At 49.2% G+C, this 21,280-nt stretch overlaps 1 protein-coding gene and 1 pseudogene across 1 annotated transcript; both read right to left on the bottom strand.

Annotated features, from left to right (window-relative positions):
* Window positions 1-97: 97 nt before the first annotated feature.
* LOC149362219 (uncharacterized) lies at window positions 98-2,195 on the bottom strand (annotated as a pseudogene).
* A 5,983-nt stretch (window positions 2,196-8,178) lies between these two features.
* LOC149362218 (xaa-Pro dipeptidase-like) lies at window positions 8,179-10,244 on the bottom strand. The gene has a single exon (XM_089569664.1). It carries the CDS (start codon window positions 10,169-10,171, stop codon window positions 8,621-8,623), a length of 1,551 nt encoding a protein of 516 aa, XP_089425790.1. The 5' UTR covers window positions 10,172-10,244; the 3' UTR covers window positions 8,179-8,620.
* Window positions 10,245-21,280: the final 11,036 nt, after the last annotated feature.

The raw sequence follows: 21,280 nt of genomic DNA, 5'->3' as shown, positions 1-21,280 counted from the left end.
ACCTAGCTGAGTAATATCCTCGCCAGACGTGACGGCGACCTAGGGAAGCAAAACACTGAGTAGTAGTAGTAGTAAAAGACCTTTATTCGATCATAATTTATAGTCCCAGCATGTCGACCACCTGGGCGACCAGAAGTCGCTGTTCTTCTTCCCCTTCAGCGCCAAGCCAGTCAAGCCAGGTGGTGATGTATAGAGACGGTGGGGGTTAGGAACCCGACTGCTGAGCAGCCGGGCAATAGAAGAGGCAATGGGCCAGGTCCGCATAGATACAGGGGCAGTTGGGACACGAAGGGTCCGACCGATAGCGATGAAGAGGCAAGACCGGGGGATAACTGCATTCATTTGGATGTGCCGAAGAAGGCGAGACTGCGGCACCGTGAGCTATGGATGAGGGGGAGGGTAAAGGCGTTTGTCGAGGCGGAGCTCGAGGTAGACCTCTTTTATGGTGCGGCGAAGGGTGAGTCTCCCACGTCCTCCGAGGGCTTGGGCCAGGGGATCAACGCTGCCCGGAAAGGTGTGTCGCGGGCGAGCTGATGGGCCAGCTCATTGCCGTCAATCCCTGAAGGCCCAGGGACCCAGCGGGGGAAAACGATGGAAGGCTGCAGTGCGGAGACCTCTCGTTCGACTTCCTGTTGGAGAGAAGGGGTCAGGGTGCGTTTCTGTATGTGGTGTATAGCAGCTTGTGAGTCTGAATAGACTGTGTGCTCTTGGAGAGAGGGAAGGAGGGCAAATTACTGGAGGGCATGCGCAATGGCGAGGACCTCGAGGGACAATGCGTCTGGAGGGTGTAGATACGGCCCACTGGTGTGGGTTTCAGGAGCAGGGAGGTGTGGATGGTACAGGGCGTAGCCGCAGGAACCTCGAGGAGCCACGATGGAGGCATCCGTGAAGGCTACACCCTGGATATCAAAGCGAGGGGAATGGTGCTGCGCGGCCGCATGACGACGGCCGGCGTGCAGGACGGGGGACATGTTGGTCGGGAGGGGAAGGATACGAAGATTGGGAGGAGTGGTAACCGGGAAGATTTGAATGTGCGAGATACCCGCTTGAGTCAATAACCACTGACCCTGACGGGTAAGGGAAAGCCGGGCAAGCTGCGAGTCACGATGGAGACTGAGAAGAGAACGAAGAGGATGGAAGACGCCTGTGGCAAAGAGCTTAGCGGTAGAGGTAGTGATAGGGAGGTTGAGAGCTGCCTTGTAGAGGCCCACAAGGGCAATCTCGAGAGAGTTAAGTTGAGTCTGAGTGAAGGAAGCGTAGGGTGCAAAGTACAAGACCTTGTTGAGGGCCAGCGCGTGGGCAACTCGGCACGCGTGAGCCTCGTGGAGACCTGAGCGTCGAATGACCACGCGCCGCAGGAGGTGAGTTACGGAGTGGCAGGTGGTGACAGCGCGGTGGAGGGCTTGCACATTCCTGGCCGCATGCAAAGGGAAGCCAAGAACTTTGCACTGTGTGACGACAGGAATGGGAGAGCCAGAAAGGTGGAGAGAAACGAAGTGGTTGTGCGAGCGCTGGTAGGAGGAATGGTTGAGAAGGAGAAGCTCGGATTTCTCAGGAGCAGGAGAGAGGCCAGCGGTGGTGAGAAAGGAGTCGATGACATCTAGGCCACGTTGCAGGGTGTCCTGTACGTGACCGGGAGAGCCAGATAAACACCAAAGAGTGATGTCATCGGCGTAAAATATATGATGAAGGTCGGGAATTTCAGCTTGCTGGGAGGCGAGAGGGGCCATAGCAAGATTGAAAAGGGTAGGAGAGAGAACAGCACCTTGAGGAGTGCCACTGGTGAGGTGGTGTGGGTCCGACAAGTGGGTGTCTACTCGAAAGCGAGCCACACGTTTAGACAGGAATGAGCGGATATAAGAGTACATGCGGGAGCCACAGTCCAAAGAGGCGAGTTGAGAAAGGATGTGATCGTGGCAAACATCGTTAAAGGCCTTGCGAACATCGACGGTCACAAGTGCGTGAATTTGAGTGGATATAGGGGACAGGAACGTTTGCTGGAGAATCAGAAACATGTCCTGTGCACAGACGCGGCGTCGGAAGCCAATGAGAGAATGGGGGAAGAACTCCCGTGCCTCAAGAAAATTAGAGAGGCGAGTCAGAGCCATTCGCTCAAGGGTCCTACCAACGCACGACGTCAGGGAGATTGAGCGGAGGTTGGCGAGAGAGGGAGGTTTGCCCGGCTTAGGAATCATAAAAATAAGGGAGGATGTCCAGAAGCTCGCCAAGAAGCCGGTCTCCCAGGCCTCATTGTAGGTTTGAAGGAGGAATTCTTTGGCACAGTCAGGAAGGTTACGAAGTGTGGTGTATGTAATGGCATCCTCACCGGGAGCCGAGCGTGTAGCATTAGCAGCCAGAGCAGATTCGTGCTCCCGGAGAGTGAAGGAGAGGTCAAGATCGGGGTTAGGTCGACCTGAGTACACCGGGTAGGAGGGTGCCAGAGGGGGCGGGAGGTAGATAGAGGCGAGTTGATCAAAAACTTCGGAGGGAGTCCCCTGAGTAAGGGCTTTAGCTAGAGTGGGAGCAAGGGCAGGCTTAGTGCCAAGGAGGGATTATATCTGCATCACCAGGCAATCGAACAAGACCATGAAATCATCTTCCAGTGGGTACCAGGCCATAGCGGCATTGTTGGTAACGCCTTAGCTGACGATGCTGCTCGATCGGCTCACGAGACAACCAACACTGTCCGCATACCACTGACAAGAGCTGACGCAGCAAGGCACCTTCAACTGCTCGCCCGAAACCTGATTGTAACGTCGTGGTCTGCCCCTGGAGGTTGGACACCCCGCTCGCATCACTTCAACCTCTTGCTCCAACATCATATACCATTCGGCCTCCCCCGCAGTGATACTACGCTGTTGTGCCGCCTGTGGCTGGTAGTGGCGTTCACAAACGCCTATTCCCATCTCATTTCAATGGCTGACTCTCCTGCGTGTGGCCAGTGTGGTTGTGACGAGAAGATCAGCCACCTCCTCTGTGACTGCCCTCGTTTTGAGCGAGAGCGCGGTTGCCTAGTTGCTTCTCTGCTCCGCTTGGACTCGCGTCCTTTAACAGAGTCTAACGTTCTGGGGCATTGGACACAACCTTCCAGACAACGGAAAGCGGTGAAAGCGCTCCTGAATTTCCTAAGGGACTCGGGGTTGCATTCCCGCCTATAATCTAAGTTTTCAGTGCACGCCCTCTGTCCCTGTGACATAGTGGTCGATGGACACTTGACAGACTCATTTCTTTGCCGCTCTTTTTCCTTTTTTTCCCTTTGTTCCCCTCCCCAAGTGTAGGGTAGCCAACTGGGCATCGCCTGGTTAACCTCCCTGCCTTTCCGTCCTTTTCTCTCTCTCTCTCTCTATGTAGAGACCATGCGGATCGCGAGTGCAATGCAGTCAAGGCCATCACAAAGAGCACTCCAACGAGAGTGCTCGAGGGAGGCGCAGTGGGCGACGATCTCGGCCCGCAGAGCAGTGATCCGGGAGGAAAGTTCGGCATTGTGGGGTTGGGAGCGAAAGGAGCGTTGAAGACGTTTACGGCAACGCCATAAACGGAGAAGGTGAGGATCTGGGTCTGGGATTGGGTGACGAGAGCGAACGCGACGGCTACTGGACGTAAGCGCTGCAGAGATGCGCGACGTCCAGTCGTCGTAGGATTGAAAGGAGTCGGAGGCGAGATTAGTGCGAAAAGCATGCCAGTCAGTGTGATTAACCGGATGACAGCGAGGGATGTGGGAAAGAGAGGTGGTAATATGGATAAGAAAGTGGTCACTGAGAAGAGTTTCAGCTGTCACCTGCCAGTGAAAGGAAAGTGAACCCCGAGAGAAGGTGAGGTCGGGTGTCGTGGGGCGTTGTGAGGCAGTGCCCGCTCGAGTAGGGGAGCCAGGAGTAATAAGGAGGGTGAGGTGGCGTTCCTGGGCCAGACAATGGAGGAGGCAGCCCGGTTTGAGGGTTTGTGGGTAGCCCCAGAGTGTGTGAGGGGCATTAAAGTCACCACCAAAGAGCAGATGGGAGGTAAAAGGAAGAGAGTGAAGGAATTTGCCAAGACCAGAGAATAAAGAGGAAGTGACAGGGGGGGTTGTAAAAAGACAAAAGGACGAGTGACATGCGGGAAGAAGGGTGGCAATAAACAACACCAACTAAATATTTAAGGAGGGTGGAGGGGATGTCAGCTGGCTCTACGAGCACGTCACTGCGTACATAAATAGACGTAAGTGGTGTGGCTGTAGTGGCATGGTAGGCGCGGTAGCCTGGGACAGTGCGGGCTTTCCGGGTCTCCTGGAGAAGGAGAAAATGAGGCAGGGAGGGGCGGGTGAGTGGATAATGGTGGAGGGGGATCTTATTGTGGCAAAGATTTCGGCAGTTCTACTGCACAATCTCGAGGTCCTCGCCAAACGCCATTATGATAGTGGAGAGGTAGAGGCTTGTGATGGTACGCGTTCCTTCTTTTTTGCCGGGGGCAGTGACTCATGGACGGATTGGAGCATAGATGTGAAGGTTTCTAATTGCTTTGATTGTGCTTGGAGGGTGGTAAGAATTTGGAGAACCGAAGTTTCCAGCTGAACCAAGCAAGTGTGATGTGCCTGTGTGATGGTTTCGACAAGGTCAGCCAAAGGGGCGGCCTGGGCGCTGGAGGAAGGAGTGGTGGAGTGGTGAACGTTGCAAGGTACTCATTTAGCTTGCTAAGCTGGGAGGTAAGAGAGGAGGTGGTTGTCTGGAGGGTTTGAGTCAAGGCATGTATCTGCTGTTGTGGATCGTGGGAAATGCGGTGCTGCTCTCGCTGCTGGCGTTCCAGCATTGCGAGCCGGAGGTCGAAGGAGCGGCTCTCGTCAGTCAAGGATAGAGAGGGTGGTGTAGGGGGAGAGAGGGACGCTGGCACCGAGGATCCTTTAACTATGGCGGCATAGGAGCCTGGGGGTGACGTGATCGGAGCTGATGGAGGTTCATGATTAGAGGAGGAGGAGGGGGGTGGGTTGAGTGGCCCGGCGCAAAGCTAGGCGTCGGAGGTACGCACCTTTGGCACACTCGCGTTGTTTAGCAAGGAGGAAGGGGCAAGTGGGGTCGATGGAGGGGTGTATGTGTACCTGGCAATGAATGCACCAGGGCTGGGCGCACACATAAGCGGAAGCGTCAGCGGGTAGAGGAGCAACATAGCGACGGCACTTGGCCGGAACGCTGTGCTGCGCATCGTTTATAGATCCTTTTAAACGGTGGTGATGGGGGAATTGGTGGGCGCGGTGTCCTAGAGTGAGACAACGAGTGCAGGTGGGAGGCTTAGGTTTATGAGGACGGCACCGGAAGGCAACGTGTTTGAAATATACAAAGTGCGGGATGACGGTACCAGCGAAAGTTATGAGCACTGATTGAGTGGATCCCATCATGCGAGCAGCGAGAATATCTGTTTTGAATGATTCGAGATCATGCATGAGGTCATCAGGAGTGAAATGGCCCACGACGTTATGGATGACGCCGAGGCATGAGATGGGAGGATGAGGGACATAAGTTTTGATGCTGACAGGCTTACCGTAAAGGTGAAGGTGCGTGATAGAAAGTAGGAGGTGCGCGGTGAGAGCAGAATGAGTTTTTTAAAACACAAGGCTTTGGGCTGGCTTGGCCTGAAGGGTGATGTCTGCACTGGTCTTGGAGGAAAGTTGTGCAGCGGAGGTGACTGCGGCGAGCACGTCGTAGAGAGGCAGCTTGGGATTGAGGGTACCAGGAGGGAGTTGGATGCCAACAGTGATGAGCTGGGAGCGGGGTCGGGTGGCGGAAGCAAGCATCCGGCTGGCACCGATGGTGCTCCAGTCGATTTCCGGGGATGGAGTGTCGTCTACCGGGGACGCCGTGAAGTCCATGTCTGCCGACGAGTCGTCAGCCTGAGACCCACTCTGAGACTCTGGTGCCGGGTTGCAGGTCCTGGTGTCAGCGGGTAATGTGGCTGGAGTAGGCGTGGCGGGGATCTTTAACGTACCTGGGGATCTTTACCTGAAAATCTTTAACGTGCACTGACATCGCACAGCACACGGGCGCCTCTTGCGTTTCGCCTCCATCGAAACGCGGCCTCCGCGGTCGGGTTCGATCCCGGGTACTCGGGCTTGCTAGACGAGCGCCTTATCAATGAGCCACCGCGGCGGGTAAAAAGGTTAGATGTTATTTATGGTGTAACATCTTATTATGTGAGACTGACAGAAAAACGCCATAAATAACGTCTAACAATGAGACTGACAGAAAAGATTCCTGGTAGTTCATCCATATGGTTTATGGCAGATGTGCCGGATGCACTTCTTCTGCAAAAAGTGAATGTGCTGCAAGTTCGAGAAACAGGCTGTTCACCAAACTAAATTACAATAATTAAGGTTCGAGCAGAAAAGTGTGCTACCTAAGATCATTTTTATATGTATCAACAAATACCAGTTATTTGCGCCAGTTTCTTCGTTACATACAGGATATCTTGTTCCCAAGTCCTATTAAACGAGAATATCACACGAAGGCATTTATAACTGTCGACTTGTTATATCTTACGTGAATTCATTATAATATCGTCGCATACTGTCAGTAACTTGTTTTTCTGCCTGAAGATCACTGCTTTAGTTTTTTTTTCTCATTTATACACATGGCATTTGATGACGAACATCTTTGCAGCATTTTAATAGTGCTATTACACTTTGAAGCGAGAAGAGATATAGCGCCTCCTGCAAAACATATGTTGTGTCATCTGCGTAAATTACAAATTTTGCTTCAGGGTTAATATTTACAGCGTCAGTAATGCATAATGTAAAAACAAGGACCCTAATATACTTCCCTCAGGTACACCACAATGCAAAGTATTCATGTCAGATTTTTTTATCATTTATCTGCGCTGTATACTATTTGTTGCCAGTTTGATAATTAAGATTTTATTAACATGGATGCTATACCACGTATGCCATAAAGTTCCAGTTTGTTGACATTATATTATGACTCACCAAGTCCATGGCCTTTGAAAAGTCCACACACAAGCCAAGCACAATTATTTTTTTTTTCAAACTGTTGTAGGACATAAAGCTAAGTCTGTCGATTTGTTTTTTTTTTATAAAACCGAACTGATACTCTGTCAGCAAATTATGTTTCGTAGTAAACTTGGATATTCTAGAATGAAGAATTTTTTCAAAGATCTTTGAGAAGACAGGCAGTATGGAAATAGGTCTGTAGTTTCTTAGTTCATTTCTATCTTCATTTTTTATGCACGACAGTTACTCTAGCTATTTACACCTAGAATGCGAAAACAGCGATCTCTAAACATGCGTTGAATATTTCTGAAAGTACAATCGCGATAACATGAGAGACATATCTTACCGGCCGTATCTGGAAACCATTAATATCACCACTGGCACTATTTTTCAACTTGCTGACGGTTGCTAATACCTCCTGCTCATTTAATGGTTCCAGAGGTATTAATTTATCATTTTTAGTTGGAATATAGTCGAAAGCGTCTGATGAGGAACTAGTCATTGCCATATTGGTAAAGGAGTCAATAAATGGATCCGCAAGGTCTTTGTCTGAAAGCTCCTGTCCATTAACATGCAAGTTTCTCGGCATCTCAAGCGAATTTGTTCTTCGTAATAGCGAGTTCAGGTGAGTCCATAATAAATCGTATCGACAATATTTAGCATCTAGAAGAGCATGGTGATACTCAGTTCTCGCAAATAGCAGTTCTTTAGCGAGTTTGTTGCGATATTTCTTATATACAAGATGATCTTCCAGCTTATGGGTATTAAGGAACTTTCTGTACATTTTGTCTCTTGTTTTGATTTCCTAGTAGAGTTCTCGTGTTATCCATGATTTCCGTATCTTACGACTTGATTTCCGTTTTCTTACTGGAAAATAGATCAAATACCACTGTTAAAAGATATTCATAAAGATGTTGTAAGCTTATTGGCATCTCTTCATTACCCAACCCGATTCCTCCAGTGCACTTCTGTTATCGCTTTCCTAAATGCATTGAGGGTTGTGTTGCTAATATTTTGGTAAACTATATTGTTATTTTCAAATTATGATGTCTCAATATGCATAAATACGGGGAGATGGTCACTTATACAGGTGGATATCACACCGGATGAAATGTTGGATGTTAAAGAATTGATGATAAAAAGTCGGGTACAGACTTACATTATAAAGTTATTCCAGTAGGTTGGTAATTATTTTGATATTACACCAATTCGATGCTATGATATCACAAAACTGCCGCGCTGTTTTATTGATATTGTTAATATCAATATTGACATCACCACCGGCAACTAGGCATTAGTTGTTTTCAACACAAAAGCAAGAAATTAATCATAAAACGCTAAGAAATCAGCAATGTTCCTATTTAGAGGCATGTAGCACAGAGACAAAATAGTGCTGTGTACGCGCACAGAACGCATTTCCAAATCTTGCCTTGTAAGCGAGACACGATCAAGAAGCTGTGCATGAAAACGTTCATGAAGTAAGAGGGCAACAGCACCACGGCGAGTAGTAGGACGATGAAGATAGTATGTTCATAGTATGTAGATAGTGTGTGTATCAAAGAACCGATTTCCAACAGCATACCCTCCATTTACCTCATATTATTTCTTCTTCGCATCATCCAGTACACAGCGGTTATCATCAGTGTAGTGTCACATTGTGCATCCCATAAATTCGAGAAAAGCAACAAGTTCCGGGAACTTTTCGCGTAGCGCGGCAGCCTGCTGTTCCGCTTCCCTACTAAACATGTTGCGGTGTAAAGCTATGTGTTCCAAAATCACTGCATGAAGGGCTTTGTGGAGAAGGCATCCACACTTCGGTGCCTTTTTGAAGCGCTCCTCATAATCCATGACTGTGAGACGCTTTTTATCGTTCATCTCGTGGCCATCGGCCGTGACGATTACAGTGTCCTCGATGGTGAAGCCCCCAAAACTGCGGAATCGGGCGAGCACATCGGGCACGAGGAACGGGGACAGCTTGGGCGACCGCAGGGCTTCGTCAATCAAGCCACGAATGAAGTGGCAGCCGGGCTCAACTACGAGCCACATTCCCGGCTGCAGAGTCCGCGCCGTACTGACGAACCTCGGTGCAGACATCATAGCATGGCTTTCTTCTGTCACCACGTCTTTCACTCGTCCCAGGCCATGCGGCATAAAGATGGCGCCCAGGCGGACTTCCATCATGGCGTCCACGTCACCCTTGAGCAGGCCCATGGAACGCAGGCCTTCCAGGATGCGGCGCTCGGCGAGGCGCTGCAGGTTGTCCCAGGAGGCACCCGGTAGGACCTCACTTAACACTGCCGCGCTGGCTGCTATTACGGCCTTCACCACGCCTTCCCCGTCCGGCGTCGTCACAGGCGGTCTGAACGGGAGCGAGTACCTCACTAGCGACTTGTACCAGTAGACAGGCTCGTGCTCCTCGTCGGAAGTCCACTCCTCGACGCTGCTTGGGCGCGGGGTGCCGGATCCTCTGTCGCTGAGGCAGATACTCTCGAACAACCCGTGCCTGCCTGCACCGCCCCCGTACAAGTCCCGGATAAAGAAGAACTCACTCACTACCCGCACTTCGTCTGGTAGACACCTGGAACGCGGCTGTTCTAAGTGGGTCGACGGGAAGCGTAGCACTTGCCTCTCCAGCGGCGTCTGGAAACTGCGGAGCTCGCTTACGGCGACCAATAGTGCCGCTCCATTCACCTTGAAGCCCTCCATGCCGGGGAACCTCGTTTCTTCGCTCGTCCAGGCGCTGGCGGCGCTACGATCGCGCAGCGTGAGCAGAGTGCGGGCGCCCATGGCCCGCAAGTCGTTGGCCATCGTGTCCGCGTAGAAGACCTCGTCGACGCCATAACGAGCACGAACGTCCTCGGGCGTCGGAGAGTGACCCATCCAGACTTCGTGACCGGACGGCTGCCGCGGCATGAAGAGGTACGCGTGGCCGTGAGCCAGGTCGATGGCTCCGAAGAACCTCGGCTCGTCGACGCCGAAAGCCCAGTAGAAATCGGGGTCCTGGTAAAACATTTCCTCGCCATAGTCGTCCCAGTCACCCGTATACTCACTGCCCTGGAGAACCACGAAGCAGCCCTTAGTGCATCGCGGGGAGCTTAGCAGGCGGTCGCACAGCCGCTTCCGGTTCAGCGCGCGCAGTTCTCGGGGAACCTCGAGGGACTCGAGTCTGCGGGTAAGTTTGGGTCCGTTGCTGGACGCCATCGGGGCTCGGAGAAGACCGAGGCGCGCGAACCGATCCTTACCGCTGGCGCGGGTGACACCGATCGACGCTACACAAGAGGTGTCTGTAGGGTGCGTGCGCAAACTGCGCTCAGCTGGCGGCCCCAGATAAGATACAGCGCGGGTCAGATAAACTTGTACGGGAAGGATAGCGCACCGAGATTTGCGCAGCATTCCGACGCACATTGCTGCCGCTAATAGCCTGCACCGGATACGTACAGGCTCCCGTCTCACCCGTTTGCGAAATTCGACTCTTCTACGCCGACTGCTGTTCGATAGGCGTTGCCCGAGAAAAACGCACACGCCGGAGTCACTGTAAATCGAAAACCAAACTACTTGTGCTCACGTGCTCTTCAGTGAGACTGTTTGGCCGGAGTGCTGGGGCGACGGAAGTGACGTGGGCTTGGGGAGTGTGCGCTCTGAAGTGAGGGTGATGGACGGGAGGCATATCCATAGCACTGCGTCTTCGAGCCAGGGGATGGTTCAAGGTCGGGGGTACTTGATTGTTTTCGTTGCAAGGCTCATCACACAAAAAAAAAACCGGCGTTGTAGTCTGTCATAAAATTCGTTGAGACTAATGATTCCCCACACGTAATGTAACTGAGTGTTCCCATAGATTTTTTTTTTTTGCAGTTTTCGGCTCTGAGGAAACGCCGGCTCAGCAGTTACGCCGCTCGGCTGCTGACCCGAAAGACGCGGCTTCGATCCCCGCCGCGGCGGTCGAATTTCGATGGAGGCGAAATTCTAGAGGCCCGTGTACTGTGCGATGTCAGTGCACGTTACAGAACACCTTCACTACGGCGTTTCTCATAGCCTGAGTCGCTTTGGGACGTTAAACCCCAATAAACCAAACCAATCTAATTGCAGTACGGTATGGTTTGTGGGGCGCAACTATTCAAGGATACATATAAGTTCTGCGAGACGCCACAGTGGAAGGCTCCGTATTGATTTCGACTGACGTGAGTTTTTTAACGCACGCCGTCATCACGCAGCACGCGAGAGTTTTTACATTTCACCTCCATCGAAATGAGGCCGCCACTGCCGGGATGACATCCAGCGACCTTGGCACCAATACGAATGGACGCCATAGGCACTAAGCCACCGCGCTGGTTGCTCACGTATCAGTGATTGGGACTGCAGACACCTACACTCTAAAAGCGAACACTCCTATATTGGAGTAAAAAGGGACTAAGCTGTCCTCCAGCGCACTCCCTCTCATAGAAGGGACGCTAACAGAAATGTTCTCTTTTTACAGCGTTAAGCGTCATTAGCTCTTTGAAGGTTTGAAGGTTTATTAAAACGAAATACAAATGAGTTATAAGTTTCATACAAAAGTTATTACAGGTCCAAAAGTGAAAACTGTCTCGGGGACCTCCCCTCAAGGATACATAAGAAAAGTGCACAAGTTTGGCAGAGCAGCTGGAACAGAAGTATACAATCAAGTTAAAACCTATTAGTATAATTTCCGGCAATGAATAAGTTATACAATAGTTAGCCGGCATAATTTAACAAAAAAGGCATAAAACAGTAAAGCATAAGAGCAAGGGAAAGAACACGAAAGACATCAGTTAACAACGGGCATTGACTAAATGAAGATATTATAGAGCAGAAGCGGAGGAAAAGGAAAAAAAAAGATGTTCCAGATGAGTAACAATGTGACCGTTTGCCGTCAAAGTAGGGAACATAAAATGAGATTAAGGCAACCTTATGTATGGCATGAAGCTGAATGTGTTGATAAGAGATGTTTTTTTAGTCAAGTGTAGAAAGCGGGCTGCGAACGTGCGGATTTGATTGCTAGTGGTATTGAATTCAAGGTTTTTATGGCGGAGAAAAAAGCAGTTTGTTTTCTATAATTTGTGCTCACTTTTGGTAGAAGCATATTGTTTTGTTCAGAGAATCTAGTGTTATTGCTATTAGCAAGGAAAGATGAGGAAAAACACAGAAGTTGATTATTATCATTGCGAGCGCGGTAAATTAGAAGACCTAACCTAAGATTAAAGAGGCATTTTAACGGCAGAATGTTTAGGTCAGAGTAAATAGGTGAAGCAGAGGCTGTGTATGGGCCGAAAGATGAAATTCGAAGCGCTTGATTGGGAAGATGAGAAATAGATGACAAATGGCATGAATAGGTATTACTCCACACTGATAGGCAATAATTAAGGTGACTGTTAATGAAAGCATAGCACAGGGATAACAGAACATGGCGTTGAAAGAAATGTCTAGTTTTTATTAACACCCTTATTCCAAACGAAATTTTTTTACTGATAGATTTGGTGCGTAGATGAAATTTTAGATGACAGTCAAGCGTGATGCCGACAAATGTAATGGATTTGGAGGCAGTGATATGATGTCTTAGATAAATGTGTGAGCTCTGGATGACATGCTTTTGATGAGAGCGGAATATCATGAAAGTGGTTTTTGTAGGATTAAGTTCTGTCAAGTTATTTTCACACCATAACAATATTCTGTATGTCTATGTTTAATTTGTTTATTAGGCGTGTGAAATTGTTTTCCTGAGTGAATAATTTCGTGTCGTCCGCGTAAAGTATACATTTTGTCAAGTAAAACTCTTGTTTGGGCTAGTTGGTTCATGTTGAAAGAAAAAACTGATAATGGCGCAAGAAACGGAGACACAGAAGGCACACAGAAGGCATCAGTACTGTCTTTTGTGTGCCTTCTGTGTCCCCGTTTCTTGCACCATTACAGTTTTTTATTTCATACATTTTGTGTTAGTTAAGGACAAGGGTAAGTTATTGATGAAAATGAGAAAAAGAAGTGGACCTAAAATGGAACCTTTTCGCACTCCTAAATTAATAGTTAAAGGGTAAGATAGTGTATCTTGTAGCTGGACAACTTGTATACGGTTAGTGAGATAACTGCGTAAAAGAGCTAAAACAGGCCCACAGATGCCAAGAGATTCTAATTTCGTGTAAAGTATAGTGTGGTTAATTGTGTCAAATGCTTTGGTGAAATCTAAGAAAACAGCACCGGCAAGAAACCAATTATCAATATATTGTTCAATACTGTCTGTCAATTCGATTAATGCTAGTTCTGTGGAGTAATTAGGGCGGAATCCAAATTTCTCATCTGCTAACGGTATGAATTTAATGAGGTAGTTCATTAAGCGATTAACAATTATCTTTTCTATTATTTTACTAAAGAAAGGCAATATAGTTATTGGACGGTAATTACTTAGGCATTCTTCGTCGCCTGTCTTGAATATCGGTGTCACCTTAGCTTTTTTAAGTTCAGTGGGAAAAACCCCAGACCTCAATACTAAATTAATAATGTGACTAAGATCAGTGGAGAGCTCACGACCCACCAGCTTTAATTTAAAAGAAGGAATTTCATCGATCCCAGGAGCGGTATTTTTTAGGCTAGAAATTATTTGGAAGACTTCGTCTGGTGAAGTAGGGCGCAAGTAAAAAGAGTGAGGGCATCGACGAGGGCCACAGTAACTACTTCGAGGCGGGGAACCGCGGCGCGAGAAGAAGGAATTAAATGCATTAGCAATGTCAGTTTGATCAGTTAAAGTACACTCACCATCAGATACTTTCATTATGCTCGTTTTGTTTTCAGCTATATACAGGAATTCCTTAATTGTTACCCAATTCTGACGAGTGTCATTTCCATTTCTAAATATTTCGTTTTGGTAGTAATCTTGTTTGGAGCGTTTATGTGCTGCGGAGAGAGTATCCGAGTATTTTTGAAAGCGTTGTTTTAGGTGCACGTTAAATGGCTGCGTTCTAACCTTTTTGAGAAGGTTATTTTTTTATTTATACCGCTTAGAAGGCTTTTGGTTATCCATGGGTTCCAGGAAACTGAATACCAATGAGTGATGGGAGTTACTGATGTGCATGAGCTAATTATTTCCTTGAGCATCGCAGAAAATTTACTGATCGCTTTATTGGCGGATGTTTCTTGTAGTATGCTATCCCAGTTAATCTCAGCTACTATCGCAACAAACCGGTTTCTGTCAAATGTTTGCTTAGAGCGTTTTCTTGGGGGCGTGTTATTAGGGCATTCCATTATCAGGAAAGTGAGATAATGATCCTTGATATGAAAGTTGATGACTCCTGCGATCTGAGGCGTAATAACATTAGATAATATATGATCAATGAGGGTGCTAGAGCCTCGATGAGCAATGCGCGTTGGTGGCGCCAATAGTGACTCCAAACCATGGCTGAGAAAGCAGTTTGTGTATACAGAACAACAGCTGTCAGAAATGTCTGTTACATCAATATTAATGTCACCTACGATTACAATGTTCTTGTTTTCACGATTCAGAATTTGGAGGATGACTTCTAGTTCATGGCAAAAGTGCTCGTAAGATGCGGAACCCCGCTTTAAGTTGTCTTGGCGTCGACATCGGAAGTCGAAGCGGAATTTGCTCGTAACGCCCAGCTGTGATGAAGCACTCTAACTCCCTCACATCGCCCCCAAACTAAACCCCGTTTCCTGAAATTCCCCCTTTCTCTCGCGCCAGCTAACGCTGAAGGTTCGCGTTAAAAATCGCAACCGTCCTTCGATATTATTGCGAAAGCAATACTACTGCACTTTCCAGGGTGACCACCATCGTGCCGCGGCGGTGACCACCATTGACCTTCATTTGACCTTGATTGCATTAGTTGGATTAGATTGAATTACATTGGATTACATTAGATTGGATTGGACTGGATTGGATTAGATTATATTACATTGTATTGGATTCGATTGCACTGGATTGGATAGAATGGATTGCATTGGATTGGATTGTATAACCGATGCATCACCACAAGTCCAACCACAAGCACCACCACCAGCTGCACTACCAGCTGTACCATGGCGTATGTACGGATATTGCTTTCGCAATTACCGGGCTTAACCAAGCTAAGCCACAGCGAATTTTTTTTCTCATTGCCTTTTGCTTTCCTTTTGAATATCGCCTCGCTGCTATTCTTACACAGTTTGTCACTTTGCTTGTCGTTTTGTCATGCATTTCTTTTACTCATTCTCAGCATATATGTAAGTTTTTTTACTTTTATCGCTTTTTTCACATTTTTTTCGCTTAAACTTTTGCTCCATTATTTTATAATCTCCTTTGTGCCCCGCTCACCCAATGACCCGCTTAAATCCTAGAAGGCAAGCTTAATAAGTGAATAAAAAAAGATCGTTGATTTGCCTAGTTAGTCCAAATACTAATTAGGTGCGCTAGCAGTTCGGTTTTCACTTCAGTTCTGGTGTTCAGATCCAGCGTTCATGGATGGCAGTTCTTCGGACAGCGGTAATGGGTCAATGTTCAAATATCCAGAATTGGTCATTCTCTCCATTCATAGATGTCTGGGGGTCTTCCTACCACTCCTGGCACAGTGGTGCAGCGGTCAAGCGATGCGCCACTGCCCTTCTATGGCAGGTGCTGCCAACGGGTGAACTTGGGTTGCTTGGGTTGGATTCCGATCCGGGTTGCTCTTCCCGAGCAGCCTCTCACGGTCAATTGAGCTGCCGCCTGACACGGTCGCAGGTTTCAAACAAACTGCTGCCTGGCTTCAGACAAGCAAACACACAACGGTTAAATGCGGGGAAGGGACACTATAAGTGAAAAAATTTGCAAAGGACACAGTAAAGATCAGGTTCTTCTACTTCTTCTTCTATGCACCAGAGGTGCACCGCCAGAGACGGTTTGTTCCAACTTGAAGACTTGAAGACACAGGGATAAAAATAGGCAATAACTGAAGTTTATGTACAGATATTTACAGCGTACAGAAGTTTAGACACTCGAGACAAATTAAACGGCAAAAGGACAAAACAAGAAAAGGGTGGAACTGGCTAATACTAGGGGAGGCCCCTACTCGGCGTTGCCGAAGATGCGTTGCATCTCACCTTAGCGCAGAACCCCGCTTCCAGCTCTGGGGCCCGGTTTTAAAGCCCTAAAGGCCCGGCCCACATTTCGTAGCTTCCAATCATGTTACAATGTTGACGTGATTGGTTTATCAAGAGCCTATAGCCAGCCCTCCAGCTTCTGTAGGGCAAAACGCCCTTTCCACAAACACAAACGCACGGTCGTGCCAGTACGTGCAGAGAACATTCCCTCCACCACAAAATAAAAATAAAACAAACACAAATACACATCCGTGCCAGCACGTGTGCGAATCGGTACCGCGGGTGGGGGGACACCCGTACTTGCCGGCGCGTTCGCAAGCGGCCGCGTTCCAAGAAAGGAGACGCTTCGCTTTGAGCACCCCCAGCCGCGTTCCAATGACCCCCGCGAACGCTACCGACCCTTACACGCCCTTCCCAAGATTCTACAAAGGGCTCAAATGGCACTTTTAGAATTACAAACAAAAGGGATCGGTGTCTGACACGAAACTACCCTTCGGGTGACATAACCAACAAAACGTACACATTCAAATGCGCGTTTCACACCTGTAAAACCAGCGCATTCACCGAAGTCCAAGCTGTCGCGTTGCGACCAGTTGCACCAACAAAACCACTTAAATACACACAGTGGCATGCCTGCCGTGCGCCGTAACACAGCGTCCAAGTTGGTGCGTTGCACCCAGTTCACCAGCATGCACACCCGCGTCCTGCTCGACACACACACACCGACACTCGCAACTAGAGCGTTCAGTAGCACTCGCACGACGTCCGTAAGTGGCCACGTGAGCCTCCTTAGTCGCACCGAGCGTCCTTGTGTGCGTTCGAGCCACTACGCGTCTCAACACAATTAACGCCTAACTGCCACTCGGCTCATTAGGCTGGTGCTACAGCGGGGCAAGAATTCAAAAATTGCTGCCCTCCAGGATCGAAAACAACGTCCTGATCCTCGATAAGTCCAAATCTTTGATCCCACGACGCACCTGAGGGCCCGCTCTCTCTGGCGCGCCGGTACGAGCCGTGCGCTGCATAAGGAGCATAGCCCCTGCCCTGTCTAACCGTACCACTGACGCCGGTTTTGCTACTCTTGATCTGGCATACTGCAGCACGGAACGTACTTCTCCACGCAGCGACTTTCAATTTGAAAGCTATGCGCCTGTCACCTGGCACTTCGCCTCGCTTAGAGCCGTTTACTACGTTCCTGCTCGGGCAAACACTGACGTTGCCGTTCCCTGCTTGACAGGCATTTGCCGGTTTCGTGGCATTGTCTAACTTTGAGGCTCCATGAGCTCCCTCGTAGTCACTTGACCCGAGCTTGCCTTGCGGCAAGTCGCCACTCATTTCCGGGTCCTCAAATGACCTGGCCGGACACACACCGGGTGCGTTCAACAACTGCACGGCGCTCTGCCCGGTCGGCCCAGCAGGCCCACCTCCGCTCTCTGCCTCGGATGCAGGGCTCTTGCCACCAGCAACGCTACGGGGCACTTCATGCCCTACGGCCGACACAGTCTGTGTTTGCAGCAACGCCAGATTTTCTCCGGTCACTAGCTCCGTGTCAGAGATCACAATCTCATTCATAGAGCCTGCAGGAATTAGATCACTCTCCTGCTTGGTCTCGGACAATTTGGTCTCGAATGGCCCTAGATCATGAGAATTGGGTTGTTCCTTTACACTGCTAGCCACTCGCGGTGGCGGAGGAGCTGTGACCTTTTCGCGCCCTTCAGGATTCTCTTTTGCGCTCTCTGGGGCCTTTCCTAATAAAGAGGCGTCCGCGCATATCGGCTGATTGCCTACAGCGACCTGACTGCTCTTTCCTCCACCTGTGCTTGAGAAACATAAGCCTTTATCTTCCAGCACATGCGGCCTCTCCGCTCGGGACTCGGAGCAGTTCTCCCTGGCTGACTGACTGGCTCTTCTACTCTCCTTGATCTGAGAGATCTCGAGCTCCACCTGCTGGCGTCTTGCTTCTATAACCTTCAAGACATACTTTACATCCTGAGGTTCTTCCGCGCGAAGCAGCGCCTTTCCGCCATTTACTTTCGCAAGTTGAGCCTGAAGGTCCGCCAAGCGCGCCTTCGCTAACTCAACCTGGTACTTCACATCAAGTGAGGGCCGGCTTGGATAACTCTCCATACCGCCTTCCGTACCCCCCAGCTGTCCTACCGGCTCGAACACAGGGACGTGAACAATGCGACCAAGGAAACTCACGGTTTCGATGCGTCGATCCGCATTGCCAGCTCCTTGGCGTCGGAGTACACCGCCACTTTCCCCGGACGCTGCGATGAGCTGTCGCACGCCGCTGCTCCGCCGCCGGTGACCGTGAAGTTATCGACGCGCTGCTTTTCTGGACCGTATGCAGTCCCGCGTCGCTGGACTACTGCCGTGGTCCTTGCATCCTTGCCGGCGTCTCTCCACAGGTCCTGCCTCGAACGCTGACCTGTTGCCTTGTCGTCGCCTTTCTCCCTGTCTTCAATCTTCTTCCTGCGCCGTCTACCGATGGCCGCAGGATCCTGTCGACTGCGCCAGTAAAGATCAGGTTCTTCTACTTCTTCTTCTATGCACCAGAGGTGCACCGCCAGAGACGGTTTGTTCCAACTTGAAGACTTGAAGACACAGGGATAAAAATAGGCAATAACTGAAGTTTATGTACAGATATTTACAGCGTACAGAAGTTTAGACACTCGAGACAAATTAAACGGCAAAAGGACAAAACAAGAAAAGGGTGGAACTGGCTAATACTAGGGGAGGCCCCTACTCGGCGTTGCCGAAGATGCGTTGCATCTCACCTTAGCGCAGAACCCCGCTTCCAGCTCCGGGGCCCGGTTTTAAAGCCCTAAAGGCCCGGCCCACATTTCGTAGCTTCCAATCATGTTACAATGTTGACGTGATTGGTTTATCAAGAGCCTATAGCCAGCCCTCCAGCTTCTGTAGGGCAAAACGCCCTTTCCACAAACACAAACGCACGGTCGTGCCAGTACGTGCAGAGAACATTCCCTCCACCACAAAATAAAAATAAAACAAACACAAATACACATCCGTGCCAGCACGTGTGCGAATCGGTACCGCGGGTGGGGGGACACCCGTACTTGCCGGCGCGTTCGCAAGCGGCCGCGTTCCAAGAAAGGAGACGCTTCGCTTTGAGCACCCCCAGCCGCGTTCCAATGACCCCCGCGAACGCTACCGACCCTTACAGACACTTAAGCTCCCCCTTAAGGGTATGACGGGATAGCGTGATGGGGTTATTTCCCATATATGCAGAAGGTCATTTTCTACTCTGCATTCATAGGTACCTGGTAGTCCCCATACCCCTCCCGGCGCAGTGGCGCAGCGGTTAAGTGATGCGCCACTGCCCCGGGGATGGCAGGTGCTCACAGAGGTGGGCCTTGTGCGGTCCAGGTTGCTCTTCTCGGCTGACCAAGCATTAATTTAACTGCCACCTTCCATGGCAGGCAGTTTGCTCACTATCCGGTGGGCGGGTTGTCGTCCTAAGGATGACGTCCCAAGGTCACGTGAATTAGGTGGCCCACCTGCCCCCTAGGTTGCTCTCTGGGCACCACCTTCCAGAGTCATGTTCGTGATTTTTCGCTCACAAAGGCGGCACCGGATTATCTCCAGAATCCGGATTATCTTCAGCGCCATCGCGTTGAATAGATAATACGGGTTACGTGTGGGAATGCGAAAGCACGCGCGTATGACGCCACCCAGAAAGTTGAACGACAAAAGGTTGCGTCACAATTTTGGAACAAATGTCGGGGAAACTGCCGCCACATGGAGGTCGGCCAGCGGCGAGTTTATAGAGACGAACGACATGTATAGTATTCGGCTTGCTGTGTGCGTCATAAGGCCTTGTTGATGACGTCACCCCATTTTATTGCGAAAGCAATACTACTTGCACTTTCACGCCTTTGCCCTGCCGCGGCGGTGACCACCAAAGCAATACTACTTGCACATTCACGCCTTTGCCGTGCCGCGGCGGTGACCACCATTGACCTTCATTTGACCTTGATTGCATTAGATTGGATTAGATTCGATTAGATTGGATTACATCATATTGGATTGGACTGGATTGGATTAGATTAGATTACATTAGATTAGAGTAGATTACATTGGATTGGAATGAAGCGCATTTCATTGGATTGCATTGGAATGGATTGGATTCGATGGGATTGGATTGGATTAGATTGTATAACCGATGCATCACCACAAGTCTAACCACAAGCACCACCACCAGCTACACTACCAGCTGTACCATGCCGTACGTACGGATATTGCTTTCGCAATTACCGGGCTTAACCAAGCTAAGCCACGGCGAATTTTTTTTCTTGCCATCGCTGGGATTTTCTGTACCATCTGCGAATACGCATCCACCGCCGCCTTCAATCGTAATGGGACTATAAATGTTTCGCATCAAAAACGTATCCGATTTATTAACGCCAAAGCATTTTAATCGCTGGAAGTGCGGTGCCACGTGACACACAATGATGTACCACGTGATTGGCCCACTTGACCGGAAAGTTGGGCGGAGCCAACGCGCGGCACGAAATTTGAATATCCGAAATGAATACCGAGGTGAAACGGTAGGGGCTTTGGAGTTAATCGAAATCATTTCTGTAATAACAAATTATAGAAACGCCAGTAGTAAATGAAGATGAATTAACGCGCATTCCAGTGAATTAGGGTGAATTTATTATAAATTAACGTGGATAATCTGGGTATAATGTGACTTGATGATACATCGGAATGAATGAAAGGTTAATTAGAGTAAATCAATTGTGAGTGAATTGTAAATTAAGTGCCAGCAAAGCTAACACCGGGGCCAGTTGCCTGATCATTACGCAAACGTATGTACTATAAGCGACCCAAAAAGACACGCACACAAATCGCAGCCTCAAACCAGAGCTTGAAGGAAGAAATGTGTTGGCATGCTTTCTATATGTAGACGATTTCTTGCTCTGTTTCAGTGCGGAAAAAGCTGGCGCGGTTGACGCGGATGCGATGGTCACGCTTTTTAAACGCATATTCGATAGCCCTGACTTCATTTGCGAACTACCTGAACAAGCGATGATAAGGTTCTTCGATCTACAAATACAGAAAATGAAAAAAGCACCGTGAGATGTGATTCCAGCCAGTCTAAGCGTGTCAAAAGGAGTGTTCCCTACTCGTGCATGATGCAGAGCCTTACGAAGTCCTGCGATGACAAAATGACAGAGAGCATCAGCATGCAAATCAGTCGGCTGA

This window comes from Amblyomma mixtum, chromosome 2 (genome assembly GCF_055824585.1).
Source record: "Amblyomma mixtum isolate Tamu chromosome 2, ASM5582458v1, whole genome shotgun sequence".
NCBI lineage: Eukaryota > Metazoa > Arthropoda > Arachnida > Ixodida > Ixodidae > Amblyomma > Amblyomma mixtum.
This window is presented reverse-complemented; position numbering and strand designations above follow the sequence as displayed.

Excerpts from the sequence above, each read along its gene's own strand:
- LOC149362218 (XM_089569664.1), bottom strand. The coding sequence starts at position 10,171 with ATGGCGTCCAGCAACGGACCCAAACTTACCCGCAGACTCGAGTCCCTC.